Genomic DNA, 20,523 nt, shown 5'->3' with positions numbered 1-20,523 from the left:
TGTTCCACCTTGTATTTAGCTGTGGCACTCTAACTACATTTCCTAGACCCCAAGAAGAACTTTGGGCTGGTCCACACTACGGGGGGGAAATCGATCTTAGATACGCAACTTCAGCTACGTGAATAACGTAGCTGAAGTCGAATATCTAAGATCGGATTACTCACCCGTCCACACCGTGCGGGATCGATGTTCGCGGCTCTCCCTGTCGATTCCGGAACTCCGTTGGGGTTGATGGAGTTCCGGAATCGATATAAGCGCGCTCGGGGATCGATATATCGCGTCTAGATTAAACGCGATATATCAATCCCCGAGCAATCGATTTTAACCCACCGATACGGCGGGTAGTCTGGATGTGGCCTTTGTGTAAACTCGAAAGCTTGTGTTTCTCACTGACAGAAGTTGGTGCAATAGAAGACATCACCCTGACTCTCTAAATTCCTGAAATCGACTGTCTGAAATGGGCCTCTCTCATTACCACTATTTGTCCTCCCTGGGTGTCCTGCTATTAATTGAACTGTCTCATCAGACTGACCTCACACTTAGTAAGGCAACTCCCATCCTTTCATGTATTTATATCTGCTCCTGTATTTTCCACTCCATGCATCTGATGAAGTGGGTTCTAGCCCACGAAAGCTTATGCCCAAATAAATGTGTTAGTCTCTAAGGTGCCAAAAGGATTCCTCGTTCTTTTTACTACATAGTCTCTATCAATAACTGATCACGTCTCTCCACTAAGCTTCAACAATAAGAAGGTCATTACTAACTCATGGGTTGCAAACCAAAGCCCAATAACTTCTAGAGTCTGGATGACTAAAATGGGTTGAAACATGAACAGAATATACAATTTGTTGAAAAAGACACAAGGTAAATGCATATATTCAAATCTGACAGTAATCTTTCAAAAGTAAAAAAGGCAACAGTCGTGATAGTGAGGGGAATATCTTTACATTTATAACTTACTGAAGCAGTAAATTTGAAAATTTTTATTTTTAGAATATGCTTCTGCACCAAATAGTTCCAGTTTTTGGCTTTGTACAGATTAGTTCATCTGTCCTTTCTCATTTTTAATTCCCAGTTAGCATGTTTTTTGAAACATCTGCTTATGGTTACTACCTGCCTAGGAATATACATTCTTGCTATTTGTCCTTGATTTAGACAGCCAGGCATTGTTCTAGTTTGTTTTTGGGACCAAGGATGGAAAATCAAGAAGCTGAAAGCCAGAATGAAGCATGAATGTGAGGAACAATAACCAAGCTGGGAAGAGGAGAGGCCTGAGCAAGGAGAAACAGAAGACTTACAATGAAATATCATTATTCCAATTGTTCCCAACAGATATAAATTAAAAGGGAGGAAAATGCACCATTAGCTGCTATCACCACAATATTATTTTTTTGGGGGGTGGGGGGACAGAAATATTTTTGCTCTAATGCATTCTTTGAATAAAACACCAGTTCAACACATGTGGTAGTGGCTAATTATCTGACGCTTCACAGAAATATGAAGATACCTCCTGTCACTAACCAATTATACAATATTATTCACAACATATGGAACGAAGTGAAAAATCCATCCCAACCCCTGAAGGAAGTTAGCTTACACCTTGAAGTACAATATCTGACAACTCTTACCTCAGTTTGCAGATGAATAAACAGCATCTCATGCAGCAGTTAAATCGCCATACAATTGCTTCTTTTGGTGCATAATTATGCTTCAGAATCTAAGCTTTCATTAAAAAAAACTCTAGATCTTATGATTGCTTTCAAAATGTGAAACAAATGTAAATCTGTGATGTCTCCCTGAGTCTGCAGACAGCCTGTATTAACACCTGAGAAGCGTGAACTGCACATTCACTATAGAGGTTTTAAAAGATGCTAGCAATATAAGTTGTACTTGTGTCAGAAACATATTAATGTTACAAGTGATCCTAAGATTATAGTAACAATGAAACTAGGAGAGGATTTCATTTTAGTTTCTTTACTTCAGTCAGGAACTCTTGCCATTTCTGTTATACAACAAGAAAATTATCTGTGCGTTTGAAAACATTGTATATAACCAGTTTCGCTGTTTGCCTTGTACAACTGGTACTAGTTTCCCCTGTCAGTATGAGATTTCCAAACAGCAACAACTTAAAAAAAGGAAAACGTGTTTTACAAAACCACAAAAATTGGTAGAGAAATTGAGAAACAGGTGTAGTAGCTGAAACTACTTTGAACTTATCTTTTGAAATTTCAACTAGATTCCAAGCCAACAGTATGGCTAACTCAGAAGTGTACCAAGAATAAACACTCTCATGCTGTGTTTTACAAAACCACAAAAATTGGTAGAGAAATTGAGAAACAGGTGTAGTAGCTGAAACTACTTTGAACTTATCTTTTGAAATTTCAACTAGATTCCAAGCCAATAGTATGGCTAACTCAGAAGTGTACCAAGAATAAACACTCTCATGCTGTTAACTATTTTATTGCTAACGATTTAGCAAAAATATCAACTCAATCACTTCATTGTTGCAGGATGAAGTGCCAGATATTAGCCTGGGGTATAGTAGGCCAGCCAGTTATCAAGCTTTTAAAGTCACCTCTATCCCCAACAAAAACAGGAAAGAGCACAACATCCTTTCCCCAATACCAAAGTCCTCAAATGCTGCTATAAACAGAATACCTTTCTAGGTTAACAAAATAACTGTTGTCCACTTGAATCTCAAAATCATCTGCCTTTTTGTAACAATCACGCGCGATGGTACAAAAATCTGAAACAGACTGAAGATGAAATATTTGGGGTTAATGTACAATAGAATATTAAAAAACCCAAGGGATATTTTCCTAATTGTACTGGAGCAAAGAGCAGCCAAGGAAGACAGTTTGCAGGGGTCAGTGACCCATAATCTAGGTGTACAGTGCGACATAAGATACAGGACCAGACTATTAATACTACTGTGTGTCATAAAAATTATTGAGTCCTCCTAAAATTCAGCCAGTCTTTTTTTTCAGCAGTGAGTTTTACAAACAAACTCTACACTAACTTCATAGAATAACCCATTGATCTTGTATCATAGAAGAGTTTTAAAAAAGGGAACAATCAGTTTTCCCTTTACCTTTCATAATTCTGTAAACACCTGTCAACACCTCTTATAACTCACCTTCTCACTAGATTGACTAAATTATTAATATACTTAGCACTCGTGTTTTGGAGCACTCCACTATGAAGCCCTCTTTAATCCAAGGAGCAGTCACAATATGATTTTGTTTCCTAATACTTGGGCCAAGTCCAATACCTATATAAATCAAGTGTACAATTCCTATTGACTTTAATGAACTTTGTATCAGATATATTCAGCCAGATAAATTCAGAAGATTTCCCCCAAAACCCCACTGTTATTTTCCTTTTTCCATTTTTCATAAGGGGACCTTACCAAAATCTTTACCAAAATCCAAGTTACATCGACAGACTATTATTGTCTAATATTGTTAAAAAAGACTCCAAAAAAGTTAGAAATGTTTTATATCCTTATCATGAATCTGTGTTGATTTGACTACTCCCTCCCGTACCCTTCCCAAAGATATTTACCTAGGTGGTGTACTATATCATTAGATTCAGTTTCCCTGGGATCAGTATGACTCATTTTGTCTAATTCCCAGGATAACCCATGGCACTTCATGCAAAAATATAGAAATGAGATTAGGGATGTCCCAATCTTTAAGAATACACCCTTTTAAAGAATTCATCCTTGTGGTACATCTTGCAGAATCACTATTATGAGATCAAACTTAATTGTACAGCAATCAAAGTTATCAATGAAATGTCTACACTGACCTCCTACATTAGCCCTTGTCTATTTTCCTTCTCTCCTTAATGCTTCCTATGGTGTACTGGTGCAGGAAAAAAAAATCTATATTAGTGTATCTGAACCCATAATTTAAGAAAAACTCCATTTTGTCATGGAGAACCCTGCCCTTTTTCAACCTTTATCTTCCCCCCAATTCCTCCTTCCTACAACTAACTCACCACAGAAAATAAAGCACAGAGAAACAAACTAGTTATCACTGTAACAAGTACTAAATGATTGCTTCTTATAAGATGTTAATATCTTTTGTAGTAATTCTGAAGACCACGTAAAACTCTGGCTATTGCCAAATGTGTCAGCTCACTCACAAGGGTGTACTGCACAAAGCACATTACTGTGATGTGCACGGCCTACAGTTTATTTCTGGGCACAACTCAATGTGTTGGTTTTGATGTACAAACTCCTAAGTAATTTGGGACCTAGCTACTTGAAAGACTGCTTCCTTCTCTCTTTATGCCAGTAGCAGGAATTAGCTGAAGTGCCTGAACTCAATCCCCTGGTTTAAACAGGAGGCTGCTGTCAAAACACCATCAGGGGCCCTCCACTCTGGAACTCATTTTGCCCCTTGGTCTGACAGAGTCTAAGACTTCAGACTTTCAAAGACACTGAAAGCCCTGTTTTCTTAGAAGTCAGAGAACAGTTAGGTTATGAAGTGTGATTTTGTTTGTTTTTGTTTAATTCTCCATGATTAAACTTGTGAGGAATAATCTCTTTAAATAATCTTTGCATTTCTAATTTACATATGCCTAGAGTAACTATTAGGTGAATCTTTCAAAAGTCAATTAAATACACAAATTGAGATATGCTCTACACCGAGTACATACAGATCCAATATAAAAATGTAAGAATATTTACATATATTCTAATCAGCCTTGAACTGGTTTTGTTCTGAAGTAGTTTTTGTGTAGATGGTCCCAAACATTTACATTTTGTTTTGTACAATCTACAGCCATGGCATACATATGCTTATGTTTATGCATAGAACCTATAAAACAGCCTTTAAAAGAAATCTGATATTAAGACCATTTTTAAAAGTGCTTTTATATTCTGAAAAACAACCAACACCTTTGCAGACACTGTATGATCAGAGTAATTGGAGAAACCGCCTTCCCCAGGCCTTAATATTCTTTTGCAACTTGTTTACAGAGTCCTAAAGTTTGTTACTTCTTTTGAAGCTGAACTTTTTCTAGTTCACCAAAACAGCTTTCAAAATAGGTAAGGCAATTTCAAACAGAAAAATGGCACAGATTCTCTTCACGGTCAACATTCTTCCTTAAGTTTGCAACTCATTTAAAACAAACAGTCTATTTCCTCAAAGCTTCTGAAGTTGCACTGCTTGTTTTCTATACGAATTAGTTAAAGGAATTTAGATGCAATAGTTAAGGGTTAAATCTCAGCCTATTACAACAATGTACCAACAGCTGTATATTCTGTTGCAATTAACTCCACTTGCAAAACTACTTTATACATTTACTTATTGATGCACTGGCTACTAGTAACACATTCAAACTACTAAAACAATTTCACCAATATATAAAGCCACATAAGTAATCAGCAAAAAAGTTTTAAAAGCAAGCATATCTATTTAATAGCTTGACATGCTGATCAACATGCTCTGACCCCTGCTCTCCTCCAAAACAACTTCCGGGAAAACAAACCCACTTCACTACAGAAGTTTATCAGTAACAGGATAGTGTAGGTCTAGAGCAGACTGAAACTTTGAAAAAAAATTTTTTTTAAAGAAATAAGTTTTCTAAGCGTTATTAATTTTGCATCCTGCAAATCATCAAGTACATTTTCAGCACTACACAAGTATTATGTAAATAATACTTCTCAACTAAACAGAGTTAGGTAACAATAACTTTAAAACTCCTTTGGGTTAGAATTACCAACATTTTCTTCATCCATATGCAGAATACAATACTTAAAAGTAAAGAATGATTAAAAATGGACAACCAAAAACTGATTTAACAAACGTTTAAGGAAACATGGACAAGTCACAAGCTCTAAACCCTGTATTTCCCTCATACACACCCCAAATCACTTACAAATATCCTATGATGTCATGCGACATGTACTGGCTTCTGGCTAAACTGGTTTAACTGCTGAAGTTTGGATGCACTACATAGATTTACTTTGTGATAAGTTTTCTGTAGCTATGAAACTGATTTAAGGAAGCCAGACTCAAAGACTACCTCTGGCCATGGCTACGCTGGTGCTTTACAGCGCTGCAACTTTCGCACTCAGGGGTGTGAAAAAAACACCCCCCTGAGCGCTGCAAGATACAGCGCTGTAAAGCCTCAGTGTAAACAGTGCCGCAGCGCTGGGAACGCGGCTCCCAGTGCTGCAAGCTACACCCGTAGAGGATGTGGAGTACGTGCAGCGCTGGGAGAGCTCTCTCCCAGTGCTGGCGCTGCGACCACATTCGAAACTTCAAAGCGCTGCCGCGAAGTGTAGCCATACCCTCTGTTTCAAATACGTACATGGTTACAGTGCTTTTACACAGATAATTTCAGTTACATTAGGATAGTTTCCTAGTAATGATAGGGAGATTGTATTCCTATTCTGGATATGGTGGATTCACACACACTTAACTGGGAAGAGGGGATGGAAAAGGTAAATCTGAGTTTTTGAAAATGTCCTCCTTCACCCTTTAAAATCAAACTATTCACTTCTTTTAGTCTTCCAACTGCCTTCCCAGATTTTGCACATTTTATTTCTCATCCCACAATGTCTTAGTTTTTCTCTTTTTCCTTCCCTGGAGGATTCCTGAATCCAACTCTATCCCATTTTACTGTCCAGGTCCTAAGGTCATATATCCATCCTCTGGGAGAAGACCTTGGATATACTTCCCTCGGATGGCATGAAATGGTCGTGATACAACACACATACTCCTTTCCCGGGGCCAAGTACATTGCCTCAAGAAGGGCCCTAAACATTGCTGTTGAGCGGAACAATGGACTAAGCTGGGTTCTTTACCAGATGCACTGCTATTAAGCCTCCAAACTAATTTCACTTTATAGTCTGCTCCCTTCCATCATTTATATCCCATCTCATTCAATCATCCCCCATCTCAGAGAAAAATGTCAAAGGAGGTGAGCGGGAGGAGAGACAGAACACCACTTGGATATGTAAGATACCCATGTTCACAAGCTAAATTTCATGTCCATAAACTCAGAGAAGTAGATCAAGTTTATAACCTGAGTTTATCACTACCAAGCTGGGAGTAGTCTGAAAGATAGTGGGGGAGGGGACACAAAAAGAGGGGAATCTTGAACTGACTCTTAAATTAATTAATTAAAGGGCAGAGCTGATGAGCCTCAAAAACAGTTCCACCCAGTCCTCTCCATCCATAAAAATAATGGCATTATGTGGGATTCCAAAAGAAATTATTCTTGGGCTTCAACAGAGACAAGGACCACCACACAGACTAAAAAATAATTCAACGACATTTTCACTATAATCTGTATTTCACAAAATATATTTTCTGATGTGGAATGAACACTACATTAAGTATCTATGTAGATATTCAATTGTGAGGAGCTGAGGTCACTCATGAGGTCAAGAAAGTTAAAGGGAGGTAAACATTCGAAATATATGTAAAAAAAATTAGATATGATATAACTTTGAAAAAAGCAAGCTAAACCATGAGAAAAAAACATAAGAAATAGCAGATTTCTTTTATAAACTGTAAGAAATACTGCAGAAATCAAGTTATGATAGTTACCATTGCAAGTTCATGTCTAACTTGCTGGTATAATACTGGGAAAAGTGCAATTTTAGGTTTCATATGCAGATGCAACTTTTTCCTTCCCTGCTCTTTCTAAATGACTTTGGTGTGAACTCACATGGAATAGGAGATTCAGTTGGGGGCACTTCAAAACAGACAAATATGAAAAAGTTCAGAGAAAAGCCACAAAAGATTACCAGGAAGTTAGCGAAATTGACATATTAGGAAAAATTTAAAAGTGGTCAATTGGAACTGACTAAACAGGATTAAGGAGGGTACCATAATTTACAATTGTATAAAGGGTGTTAACACCAAAGAGAGAAATTTAATTTCTATGACATGCAAGAGTATAACTACGGGTAATGGGCAGAAATTAATAAAAGGAAATGTAAATTATATTAGGAACACCTTCTAGATCAATTAGACTGTGAAATAGTCTCTTAAGGGAAGTGGTGAAAGCATTGTATGGATTATATATAAGCACCAAGTGCTTTGAGTATGCATAGTTCTTAATACAATTTACCTTGGAAGCAAGTTATATAGGAGTTACATCAAGACCTCAGATTTTCCTTTGTTATATGATTTTACAAAACTTTCCTAGAATTTAGTATAGCAAGTCTCATTTGGAGTGCAACTGAAAAGCACAGTTTTTTTTAAATGACAAGCCAAGCTGCATATACTACACAAACACTATTTGCTGTCCTTACAATAGGTACACCGAAAAGGTCAACATTTACTGAACTGCATTATTTTTACCTTTCCATATAATTCCTATATTTAAAATGTATAACTCAGCAAGGAACTATATTGTGTCACAATAAATAGCTAAAAACGTCAACTACCATATGCATCAAGAATGTGTATAATGAAGCCAACTCATAATACTACACTATTCTGTTCAATATAATATGGCAAATAAATTAGATTGCATACCATATGGCCCCATAAATTCTTACTCCTTATCAAGGCCTGTTGCTACCACTTCTATACCTGCTGACTAAATTATACCTCTTTCCTATCTAAAATGTAAAAAAGTGTTTTCTTAGTATTTCTTTTTACAATCTGATCTTCCGGAATGTCTACTGTTTCTGATATTTACACTTTATGGCCTACAAGATGTTCAAGGAAGAGAACCAAGTCAACTGGATCACAAAAGCAAAAGAAAGAAAGAAACAGGGACAGGTATCCACAAAATGTCACATTCAAACTGGCAGAACTTAATTCCACTGATTCAATAGTTTTGTTTGTAATTCTGCTCATTTGAAACTGTCCAGTGTAGCTGCACAGCAAATAAGTGAGCAGGCTTCACATAAATCAAAAGTTAAGATGTGCATTCAGTTTTCCATCATACATTCTTCACATACCTCCTAAATCTAATCTGATCTCTCAATGGAGAATGGCATTTAACATGCATAAAACAGTGTAAGATTTGAGAATTGTGTTTTATTAAATTTCTCAATTTCTAAAGACAATTTCTCTCTCCTCAAGAAAGTATCTACATCCACATATTAGAAAGCTGAACACAGTTCTCTACTGCAAAATAAGGGAACACATATAAGCAATTACATGTCTTTCAGTAGAAAGGGAACAAGAGTCTAGACTAAATGATCTAGTGCACCTAAACTAATTTCTCATGGAAATCAAACACTCCAAAAAGGTATAGAGTCTATCTAAACACATGTATCTGACAAAGTGGGTATTTACCCGCGAAAACTTATGCTCCAATACATCTGTTGTCTATAAGGTGCCACAGGACTCTTTTGCTTTTTATCTAAACTCTGTTGAGCTTTCCATTAGTGCAAATAAACTCTCAGATAGATTAGTATGTCCTATGATCATTCTGAACCATTAGTGTAAATTTTACCAGCCTATGAGGGCTTGAATAGATTTCTGGAATACTGCTGCACTGAGATCAAGCCCATAGAAATCAGAGAACCATTAAGCACTGTCAATACTCTAAAGGACTAGAAATGAATATTGGAAGCAAGGCTGACAGCTGGAGGCTATGGCACATTCTCCTGGAAAACTCATTATATCCAAGACATTATGTTTATGCATACATACAAATAGGTGTGAATAGGTATTTTTTTAAAACCAATTCACCTCATGTGTCTCTCTCTTGAGGTTACAACGAAAAAAACTGAATCCATGTGTGGCAACTTGGGGACAGGTTTTGGGGTTCTTTTTAAACAATGTCAGTCATTGAAATAACACATGATGTGCTTCATCCATCATATTGTGCACTAAAGTCTTAGGTTTTAAAAAAAGAAGGGTTTCACAGAATGTCCTTCTCATCATGAAATATAGTGAGTAGTGACTATGACCAACTTTCAGTAAAACAGCTTCATTAATCATAGTACCAATCCATGATTGGTTGTAGAAAATTCTAAATTTGCTAAAACAATTGTTGCATATTTCACAACTAAACTGGCTGTTGATGGTGACTGTTCTTGTTGATTTGAATACCTGCATTCATAATGATTGACACCTTTTAAGCAATACTGAGGTGAATTCATATTTTTGATCAGCAAGGCAAAAATCCATTAATATAAACAATACACAATAGTGGAGGGTAGTTATGGCTGGAATTCATTATTTGTTTCTGATTAGGTATTTACACATTTCCTACAATAGAAACATGTCTGATTAAAAGAGTCATACCTTAGATTAAAAAAAATGCCAAGATTAATAAAAAAAGTACAGCTGACTTTATCCCAAACAGAACCCTGGGAGGGTAATGGTTTGGGGTAAAGAGCAAGACTGGAAATGTAGTAACCTCCCCCTTCAAACCACTCTCCTGAGCAATGGCATGACTGTGCAGGATCAGGGTAAGAGCTACACATGGCCACAGAACCCCGTGCTAGGCCCCGTCCTGATGCATTTTCTGTAAATAAACCTCAGATCAGTGCCCCAATTAAAAATGGCGAGCATCTCGCGTGGCAGGCTGTGTGCAGATACAATGGAAGGGCTGCAAGGCAAAACCCTGCCGCGCGGCTCTAGAGTCAACAACACAGAAAAGGGGGGCGGGCAGGCAGCTGCAGAAATACAGGGGCCGGATCCACTTGGGGGAAAACAGACCTGGGAGAGGCACTACTAAGGTCTACCCTGAGAAAGCAACCCCTAAAACCATCCATCGCTAGGCCCCATGACCCACCGTTCATCGCTCACCTATTGGGAAAATAATCAATAGAGGAAAAAACAAACCTTCCCACAGCCCGGCCCCATGCCTGCTCCAGCCGCACATTCAGGAGTCACAGCGGCAACGCTACTAGGAACCCCTCCCTTGCCTACCCTCCCATACACAGTTGAATTCCTTGAACCAGCCCCCTCCTCCCAAAATAATCCTTCTCCTAGTCCTAGGAGTAAAGCTTCCACTTCAGGGTCACGCACCTCCGGGAGCACAGCCCCCTTTCCACCCGAATCCCCAGCTCCTCCTCTACAGACAGCGAACCCCACTATCTACACTGGAGGAGTCCTAACTCAGCCGAGGTTTTACTGGAGAGCCCACCTCCCCTATCTACTGGGCCCTTGGATCTCCACACGCCCCCATCCACACAGGGTGAGAGTGCTAAACATCCCTTCTCACTCAACAAAAATCATCCTACCACTCTTAAACCCCCATTTCCCGAGCACAGACCAGCCCGGGTGTCACTGCAGCCCACCAAATCAAACCCTTCACTTCAGCCAGGACATCCCTGCCCTCAGAAGAACGAACCCCCCTTTCGAGAGGCCCCGGTCCCCGCCCCCAGCCATACGTCAGCCATGAACCCCCATCTCTCCCTCTTGAATTAAGATATTGGTTTAAGGGTCGCACCCTACAATCGGACTCCTCCAGCGTATCTCAGCCGCAGGCACACAGACGCTCGAGCCTTCTCAGCCATACTTTCCAACCCCTAAACTTTCCCCAATTCTCTCCTTCCCTAGAGAACTACGGGTAACATCCCACCCCGCCAAGGGGAGCCCCTATTCCCAGGTCTCTCCCTGGCCCAGCCCCAGGCCAGGCCATCAGCGCTGCTCCATTCCCAGCGGCCCCGGGGGGCTGGGGTTGCTCCGGTTAGGGGGGTGGGTTGTGAGGAAGAAGAGGGGACCGGAGACGGGTAAGGGGGCGTGTTACGTAGGGAAGAAGCCTGGAGCGGATTGCTGGGAACCAGGGAGTTTGGAGCTGCTCTAGGGGGGCCAGTAAGTTAAGGGAATAGGGAACGAGTCAGGGTCTCCGGGCGCCTTCTGGGGAGCCAGGGCCGCCTGCGGTGCCTGCTCCAGCCGCTCTTTACCTTCCATCTCCATGTCCTCGGGCTCGCTCAGCTGCTGCTCCCCGGGCTTCTGGTGCTGCTGCTGGTGGTGGTTCATGTCGGGCTGGGGCTGTGGCTCGGCGGCGGCCTGGGCCTTTCCTGCAGGGGGCTGCAGGCCTGTGTTGGGAGGGCAGGGGGCGGAGGGGCGGCAGGGCCTGGGTAGCGGCGGGGCCTGGGCACCAGCCTCGGGGGGCTGCGGCTGGGCTCCGGCGGGCAGGGAGCGGGCGGCCGGAGGAGGCAGCGAGACGCGCACGTATTTGCTCGCTATTCGCCCAATCTCGGCGGCGGCACCCGGTCGGGGGAAGGGGGTGGGGAGGGGGGAACCAGCCGGGGGCGGCGGCTTCCTCGGGGGCCGGGAGATCAGGAGTTAGGGCCCGGCGCTTCCCCCTCCCCCGCCGGGTGTCCCTGCTGCGGTGAGAGTCGGGGAGGCGCCGCGAGCCCCCGGCTCCCCAGGAGGCCGCTCGCTCGAGGCTGGGGCCCTGCTCCCGGCCTGCAGGCCTCCCTGCTGCCTGCACCGGGCTCGCTGCCGCTGCTGCTCCGCCGCTGCTGCCGCCGCCTCTGTGGGGAGCGTAGCAGGCGCCAGGGCTTCTCTCTGTCTCTCTCAAAATGGCGGCCGCGGTAGCGCCGTGAAATGTCACATCCGCATGAGGGGCAGCGGCGCTCAGCCAGCCGGGGAGGGGGAGCAGCGCCGGGCCGCCGCCGCCACAGGAGGCTGGAGCGGAGGGGAGGAGTTACAGGGGCTCCATCCGGATGGACGCGCTGCACCGCCCGTTTTCTCCCGGGGCGTCTGCCCGGGAGAGGCTGCTCTCAGCGGAGCCCTTTGCTAGGGACCTGCCTGCCGGTGAGCAGCCCCTCTCCTCCCAACAGCTACTGCCTGGCAGAGCCCGCTGCCCGCAGGAGCGGCCCCCACCCCTCCAGCAGCCTGCTGGCCTCTGCCCGGCACCCTTCTCCCAGCCAGGGCCTGCCTTGGGGGAGACCCCGCTCCCGCCGAGGGCCTCTGCGAAGGCGCCCCCTTGCCCTGTAGACCAGTGGCTTGTGCCAGGGCGCTCGCCACTCGCCCGAAGGCCTCCTTGGTAGGATCTCTTCTGGGATTGCCCTGGGGATATGCGGCTCCCTCCCAAGGCCTCTGCAAGGAGCCCCTCTGCTCCGCGGCGCTTGTGAGAGAGACCACCTCCCTGGTAGGCACGGCCCTCACTCTGGGATGGGGGAGGACAGGGCCCGACCCAAGAAAGCTGCTCTATTAGATAGGAACAAATCTGGCTCTCCTCCTCCGTTTTGACTTTACCTTCCAGAGAGAGAAAAAGAGAGATTGCTGAGCAATTGTCCAAGGCTCCTGCCAAGCCCTGGCCAGCCCAGCTCTGGGGTACTGCGAAATAAGGGGTTAGTTCATTGTCTGCATAACTCTGGAAATAGCCACATGTTTTCCAAGTGTTTAAAAACATCCATAAGAGGCAGGGAAAAGTATGACCAGGAGTGACTGCTAGTATTAAATATCAGGGGGTAGCCATTAGTCAGTATACACAAAAACAAGGAGTCCGATGGCACCTTAAAGACTAACAGATTTATTTGGGCATAAGCTTTTGTGGGTAAAAAGTCAACACTGGTTCTCCACTTGTGAGGTAACTCCCGTCTCTTCATGTGTCAGTATATAATGGCTGCATCTGTGATTTTCACTCCATGCATCTGAAGCAGTGGGTTTTTTACCCACGAAAGCTTATGCCCAAATAAATCTGTTAGTCTTTAAGGTGCCACCAGACTCCTTGTTATTTTGGTGGTATTAAAGAGGGAAAGCTATAGGATGGTGAGATGAGAGATGCAGTTCTACAGTCTATCCTAAGGAAAGCACTTAAACCACCTAAAGCTAGGTTTCCCAAAGAGCTAGAATATCTACTCTAGGGAAGTTAACAATCTTGTACTGGCAGGGTGTAGTCTGTTCCACTTCAAATACCTATTATTTATTGTTCCAATTTATAAAATGATGAGTGAATTTAAACTATCTTTTGGGGGCAAATCCAACTCCTTTATCTGTGCTGTAGAGGGCCCCTTCCCAGCAGAACTGGAGTTTGCTGGCTGTGAGTGGTGATTTGGATTTAGAGGACTGTGAGGAGTTGTCCATCCATGGAGCCCTGTCCTGTGCAACAGCACTGCAGAGACAGCAAGAGGAAGGACAGGTGTGTGGGCTGGGTGTGAGAGGACCGGGATGGGGCCAGAAGAACTGCTTTTATGTATATATTTCCTTGCAGAGCAAAGAGGAGATGCCTGAGGGCCCACAGAAACTACTCTAACCATTGAGCTGTACTAGCCTCTGTGGAGCAGCTCAACAACCATAAAATAGCTCGGAATGAGCGAAGGGATCCTCACCTTCCCCCACCCCACCTTACACAACCATGCCCTCTACATCTACTTCTTTAAGTAGATCAGAAACAGGAGGCCTGCCAAACAATCATTAGGGCCACTGGATGATCATGGTGCTAAAAGAGCTCTCAAAGACGACAAGGCAGTTGCAGAGAAGCTAAATGAATTTTTTGCATTGGTCTGTACTGCAGAGGATGTGAGGGAGATTCCCCACCTGAGCCATTCTTTTTAGGTGACATATTTGAGGAACTGTCCCAGATTGAGGTCTCCATAGAGGTGGTTTTTGAACAAATTGATAAACAGTAATATGTTACCAGGGCCAGATGGTATTCATAGAGCTCTGAAGGAACTCCGATATGAAATTTCAAAACTACTAACTGTGGCATGTAACTTATCACTTAAATCAGCTTCTGTGTCTGATGACTGGAGGATAGCTAGGAGGATAGCTAATGTATTGATGATTTTTAAAAAAGACTCCAAGAAGTGATCAGAGCAATTACAGGCCAATAAGCCTACCTTAACTAGCAGGAAAATTGGTTGAAACTATAGTAAATAACAGAATTATCAGACATATCAATGAATATGATATGTTGGGGACGCATCAACTCAATATTTGTAAAGGAAAATCATGCCTCGCTAATTTATTAGAATTCTTTGAGAGATTCAGCAAGCATGTGGACAAGGGTGACTAGTTGATTTAGTATATGTGGACTTACAGAAAGCCTTTGTCATGGTCCTACACCAAGGGCTCTTAAGCAAAGTAAGTCACGGGATAAGAGGGAAGATCCTCTCATGGATCAGTAACTGGTTAAAAGATAGGAAACAAAGGGTAGGAATAAATGGTTAGTTTTCAGCATGGAGAGAGGTAAATGGGGGGGGGGGGGTTCCCGTGAGGATCTGTACTAGGACCAGTGCTGTTCAACATATTCATAAATGATCCAGAAAAGGAGGTGAACAGTGAGGTGGCAAAATTTGAAGATGATGCAAAATTACTCAAAATAGTTAAGTCCAAAACTGATTGAGAAGAGTTATAAAGAGATGTCACAGAATTGGCCAACTGGGCAACAAAATGACAGATGAAATACAATGCTGATAAATGCAAAGGAATGCACACTGGAAAACTTAATCCCAACTATACACATAAAATGATGGGGTCTAACTTTTCTGTAATCAAGAAACAGATTTTGGAGTTGTGGATCATTCTCTGAAAACATCCACTCAGTGTGCAGCAATAACCAAAAAAGCTAACCAAATGTTGGGAATCATTAGGAAAGGGATAAATAGTAAGACAGAAAATATCATAATGCCACTATATAAATCCATGGTATGCCCACCATTTGAACAGTGCAAGCAGTTCTGGTCGCCTCATCTCAAAAAAGATATATTAGAATTGGAAAAGATACAGAGAAGGGAAACACAAATGATTAGAGGTATGGAACAGCTTCCATATGAGGAGAGATTAGAAAGACTAGGGCTGTTCATCTTAGAAAATAGATGAGTAATGGGGGATATGATCATCTATAAAATCTTCAATGCTATGGAGAAGGTGAATAGGGGAGTGTTATTTACTCCTTCACATCACACAAGAAGCAGGGTCATCCAATGAAAATAGGCAGCGGGTTTAAAACAAACAAAAGGAAGTACTTCTTCACACAATGCACAATCAACTTGTGGATGCCTGGGAATGTTTCGAGGGCCAAAAATATAACTGAATTTAAAAAAGAAATAGATACGTTCATGGAGGATAGGTCCATTTATGCCTATTGGCTAAGATGGTCAGGGATGCAATTCCATGTTCTGGGTGTCCCTAACCCCTGAGTGCCAGAAGCTGGGACTGGATGACAGGGGATGGATCACTTGATAATTGCCCTGTTCTGTTCATTCTCTTTGAAGCATCTGGCAATGGCCACTGTTGAAAGACAGGATAATGGGCTAGACTTACCATTGGTCTGACCCAGTATGGCCATTCTTACTCTACACCCAACTTTGCTCCTCTAGCTGGACTTGAGTTCAAGATTTGAGGTTTAGTGCTTCATACAGTTTTAAAACCAATAGTTAAACTATTTGCCAGTTGACTTTATCCAGAAAGAGATTCCAGCTCTCCCTGTCACCCCTCCCACTTACCCCAAAACATCAATTAAGCGAAAAAATATTCTCAGATTTATCAAACTATCTACTCAGGTGAAAGCATATCCTAAAGGTCTACAAATCTGCACTCAGGCTCACTGGAAGGAGATCTAGGTGGGAATCCCTTTATCGGTCCTTAGTGTTTTAATCTGTTCCCAACTTTAATAGCTTACAGAAAGTCCTTCCTTACTGCCACTCTTCCCCATCCCCACTTCTGCTCCCCAGAAACCAAAGATAATCCTTCTCAATGACTTCCAGTCCCACCTACCAAATCTTTCACTAGCACAGGTTTTTAACACCTTCGTTCCTCCATCAGTGATTCCCAATACAAGAGACACAATTTTCTTACACTCGTGGTTGGATGGCTATCTGCTACTGCCTAATTCCTCAGTCACTGAGATCAGGGTAGTAGGCAAGGTCCAAAAGAAAGGAAAAACAACCCACCATAATAAAAAGACAATCAACTTCTCATAATGTCACCCCTCTATCCCTTATTAAGGACACTGATATTAAAAAATATCCCATCACATATGTTAGCTTCTCTGGATTTGAGCTGTTTTAAGGTAACCACTGTTCTCAGAAGCTAAGCACTTGAACCAAAATGCCTTTCCTCCTGCAAAGACGTCTGGAGGGCACACCCACTTAATTTCTGAAAGTTTTAGATGAAAAGGGGAGAGCTCAGAAAGCTGACATTTTATTGTGACATTTTACATTTTCATTAGATGTTACCATCTCATAGTTTTACACAAGCAGAAGAAATGCAAAATAGACCTATAGAAAACTTTGTGGGAGATATGGGGCAAGGGGCAGGAATTTTCCTGTTAAATGGGAAGTGGCTACTCTATATCACTAGTTTAATAAGATGGAATTTCACAGTTATGCCATCCACCCATAGAGACTCCATTTAAAATGAGTTGTTTCTTTAGGGAATTATAGTTTACAGATTCAAAGTGCAATGTAGACTAAAACATACTATACTTTTATGAAAAATCTAAATGAAAACAGGCCCTTTATATTTTATAAATATATCTACGGACAGCCAATCTATAAGAGAGACATTTTAATACTGATGTCTAGAAGAAGGTAAATTCAAAGCAATTGTATATAATCATCTCAAATGCTTTTATGAAATAATTACACAGCAAGGCATTTTTTGGCACCATTTCACAATACCCAATGATTACAGTGTTTGACTTTTTTCTACACAAGGAGTACAAATCATAATAAACTGACTAGGCTAACCTGAAGTCCACAGTTCAACATATACAAATCCATCTTGTCCACCTCAGGTCCGTTCAAAACAATACTGCCAATATACATTTTCCTAACTCATTGTTCTGACCATGCCAACCCCATAAGAGTCCCTTCACTGGTTCCCCAGTCTTCAACATGTCAAATAAAAGCTCTCATCCTTACTTTTAACAACGTTCACAATACAGCCCATTCTTATTTGGCTACTCTTATATTTTATTTGTCTCTATCTCCCCTCACATTCTGCTCCACATTTTCTCCACCAATGATGCTAGCCTGGATTGCCTGTTTCTCCACTTCTGCAAGCACCTTTGTGCTTTCTTCTACACTGCCACATCTCCATGGAACACTCTCCCCAAACTAACTCATAAGGCCACTACCTTGTACTCCTGCAAATCCCTCCTCAAGACTCCCTTATACTCTGCTACTTGTGGTAAATTGCTTACTGAATATGGCTAGGCAAACAGACAGCAGGGATTTCTGATATTACCAAAAAAAAAAAGTAAAAATCTTTAATGGGGAAATTGTGCACCTAGTTAGTCTATGTAACCATATGTTCCTATTGCTGCTATCCTTGTCTTTCCTCTTTCACGCCTTCCTTTTGTTTTTTATACTCACTGCAACTTGTTTTGACTTAGGCCCCTAACTTGCCAGTTGATCAATAAAATTTCCCTCTTGCAGGCCCTTATGTCCATACAAATCATCACTGAAATCAGTGGGGTTCAGGAGTTCATCCTCCTGGATCAGTTGGCAGGATCAGGAGCTTAGATTGTTAGTGCTTTAGGGCCAGGAATATCTCTTACTGTGTGTTTGTGTAGGATGATAGGGCTCTTGTCCCAAATGAGGCCTCTCAGCACTACCATAATACAAAATAATACCGGATCTTAAAGAGACACTGTCAACTTGAAATTAGTCAATTTCAAAGGAAGTAACTTCTTTCTGGTGAGGTGACCTGCCCCTAAGACTCTGAAATTACACCGCTGCCTTGATATAACGCCACCCGATATAACACAAATTTGGATATAATGCAGTAAAGCAGTGTTCTGCCGGGTGGCGGGCTGCGCACTCTGGTGGATCAAAGCAAGTTCAGTATAACACAGTTTTACCTATAACGCGGTAAGATTTTTTGGCTCCCAAGGACAGCATTGTATTGAGGTAGAGGTGTATATTTAAAATTGTTTTTCTCACTGTATAAAGGATCCTCACAAACTGAGGAGTATGAATGTGCATAGGAAGGGAGACAGCTAAAGGTAAAAGCCAGTCCAAGCTGTACAGTCAGCCTGACCCTGGCTTCTGTAGAAGAGCCTGGGACAGATCCTCACTTCCTCTTGTATTCCTAGCCCAATATCTTGTTCCTGCAGACAGAGCAGGGGTGAAGATGCCAACTACACTCTTAGCCCCAGCTTCTCTATCTAGCTCCCACAGAGTAATCCAGACCAGGAACAAGGATCCCCTGTTTTCATTGAGGGGCAGAGTTTACCACTGACCTTCTGGGCCCCATTCCTGTCTGGTGCCTGCAGTAGGATCCCCATTGCCTTCCAGGCCTGGCTTGTGTTGGCTCCCACAGCGGAAGCTGAAATAGGAGCAGGAGATGATGATGCTTACCTGGCCCAACTCCTGCAAAGGATCTAAATTGCTTCCCAGCCTGCTCCACTCACTGTCCTAGCTCCAGCAGGGGATGCCTTCCAGCTACCTGCTGCCTTGTGTAAGACTGCTGTTCTCTCCTTATCCCGCAAGAGAGAGCTGTATCCTGTATGTAGCTACGTATATTGAGGGGATTTACACTGGTGTAATTACATCAAGGTAGTTATGCCAGCACAAACCACTAATGGACATGCTCTGCACCATAAAAGCAGGACCTACCCTGTTGCTGTTTAGTTTGTTGTGTTACTGGATTAAGGTGCAGCAGTGTAAGTCCCTTTAAGAGGTCTGCACTGGTGTAACTATATCAATATATTACATCAGTACATATTTCCTTAATATAGGCAGAGCCTGAGTGGGTGGGAAGTGGCCTTCCTGTCTCAGGCCAGCTGCTCCTGGCCTTTTGCAGCTCTGCTTCTTCCTCCCTAACTAGCTCTTGTCTCTTGGCTTCTCCCTGGACCTCACTGCAGGATGCCAATCACCCAGCCAGGTGCTTTTTCTTTCACTTGCTTCTGGGGGGCACAGATTTATAACACCTCTTCCTGCTGCTGGCAGGTGTGTCCCAGTCTCATTTTGGGGTTCATGTTGTGATAAAGATGTTTCCCTGCATGCTCTACCAGATCTCTGCTGCCCCCTGTCTTGTAGTTTGGTCTGAGGAATGAAGGAGCATTCTCTTAGCCCCCTGCCAAGCATCCGGTATTTCCGTGACCCATACAAGTGTTTGGGGAGCAAAGAAAGAGGCTTCTGCACTAGGCTCTTATTGTGCCCTGGCTTTGTGCAGACACCAGGGGAAGAGGAGACACCTTTTCTGACCTGAAAAGCGAAATAACAGAAGCTTTGGTTTTACTGGTGAAAACCCTCTTGCAGGGCCCAGGAAGCATGTGCACGTGCTTCACGAGAATGATGTCATCCATCATAAGAGAGAGAAAATGCAATTAACCATACTGTACTGTGAAACATATGAATAATGGCCATATTGGGTCACACCAATTGTCTGTGTAGCCCAGTATCCTGTCTTCTGACAGTGGCCACTGCCAGATGCTTCAGAGAGAATGAACAGAACAGGGCAATTATCAAGTGATCCATCCCCTGTCATCCAGTTCCAGCATCTGGCAGTCAGAGGCTAGGGACACCCAGAGCATGGGGTTGCATCCCTGACCATCTTGGCTAATAGCTATTGATGGAACAAATAAAAGTAAAAAATTAGAGAAATATTTGTCTGCTAACTTCCTTCAGTTGTAGTAATATTAGGTGTTAATTGTAAAAAAACAAAAAAAACACTGTAAGTA

The 20,523-nt window shown here is 42.4% G+C and overlaps 1 protein-coding gene across 1 annotated transcript in view; it reads right to left on the bottom strand.

Moving 5' to 3' along the window:
* Nucleotides 1-12,317, bottom strand: part of USP7 (ubiquitin specific peptidase 7) — a 117,521-nt gene extending 105,204 nt beyond the window's left edge. Inside the window, exon 1 of the mRNA XM_050966406.1 lies at nucleotides 11,843-12,317. Within this exon, the coding sequence (XP_050822363.1) occupies nucleotides 11,843-11,918 (76 nt within the window). The 5' untranslated portion in view covers nucleotides 11,919-12,317. The remainder of the gene's footprint in view (nucleotides 1-11,842) is intronic.
* Between the last annotated feature and the right edge of the window lie 8,206 nt (nucleotides 12,318-20,523).

Source organism: Gopherus flavomarginatus, chromosome 9 (assembly GCF_025201925.1).
Source record: "Gopherus flavomarginatus isolate rGopFla2 chromosome 9, rGopFla2.mat.asm, whole genome shotgun sequence".
In the NCBI taxonomy this organism is placed as follows: Eukaryota; Metazoa; Chordata; order Testudines; family Testudinidae; genus Gopherus; species Gopherus flavomarginatus.
The sequence above is the reverse complement of the archived record's forward strand: the minus strand, read 5'-3'. Positions and strand labels throughout refer to the sequence as shown.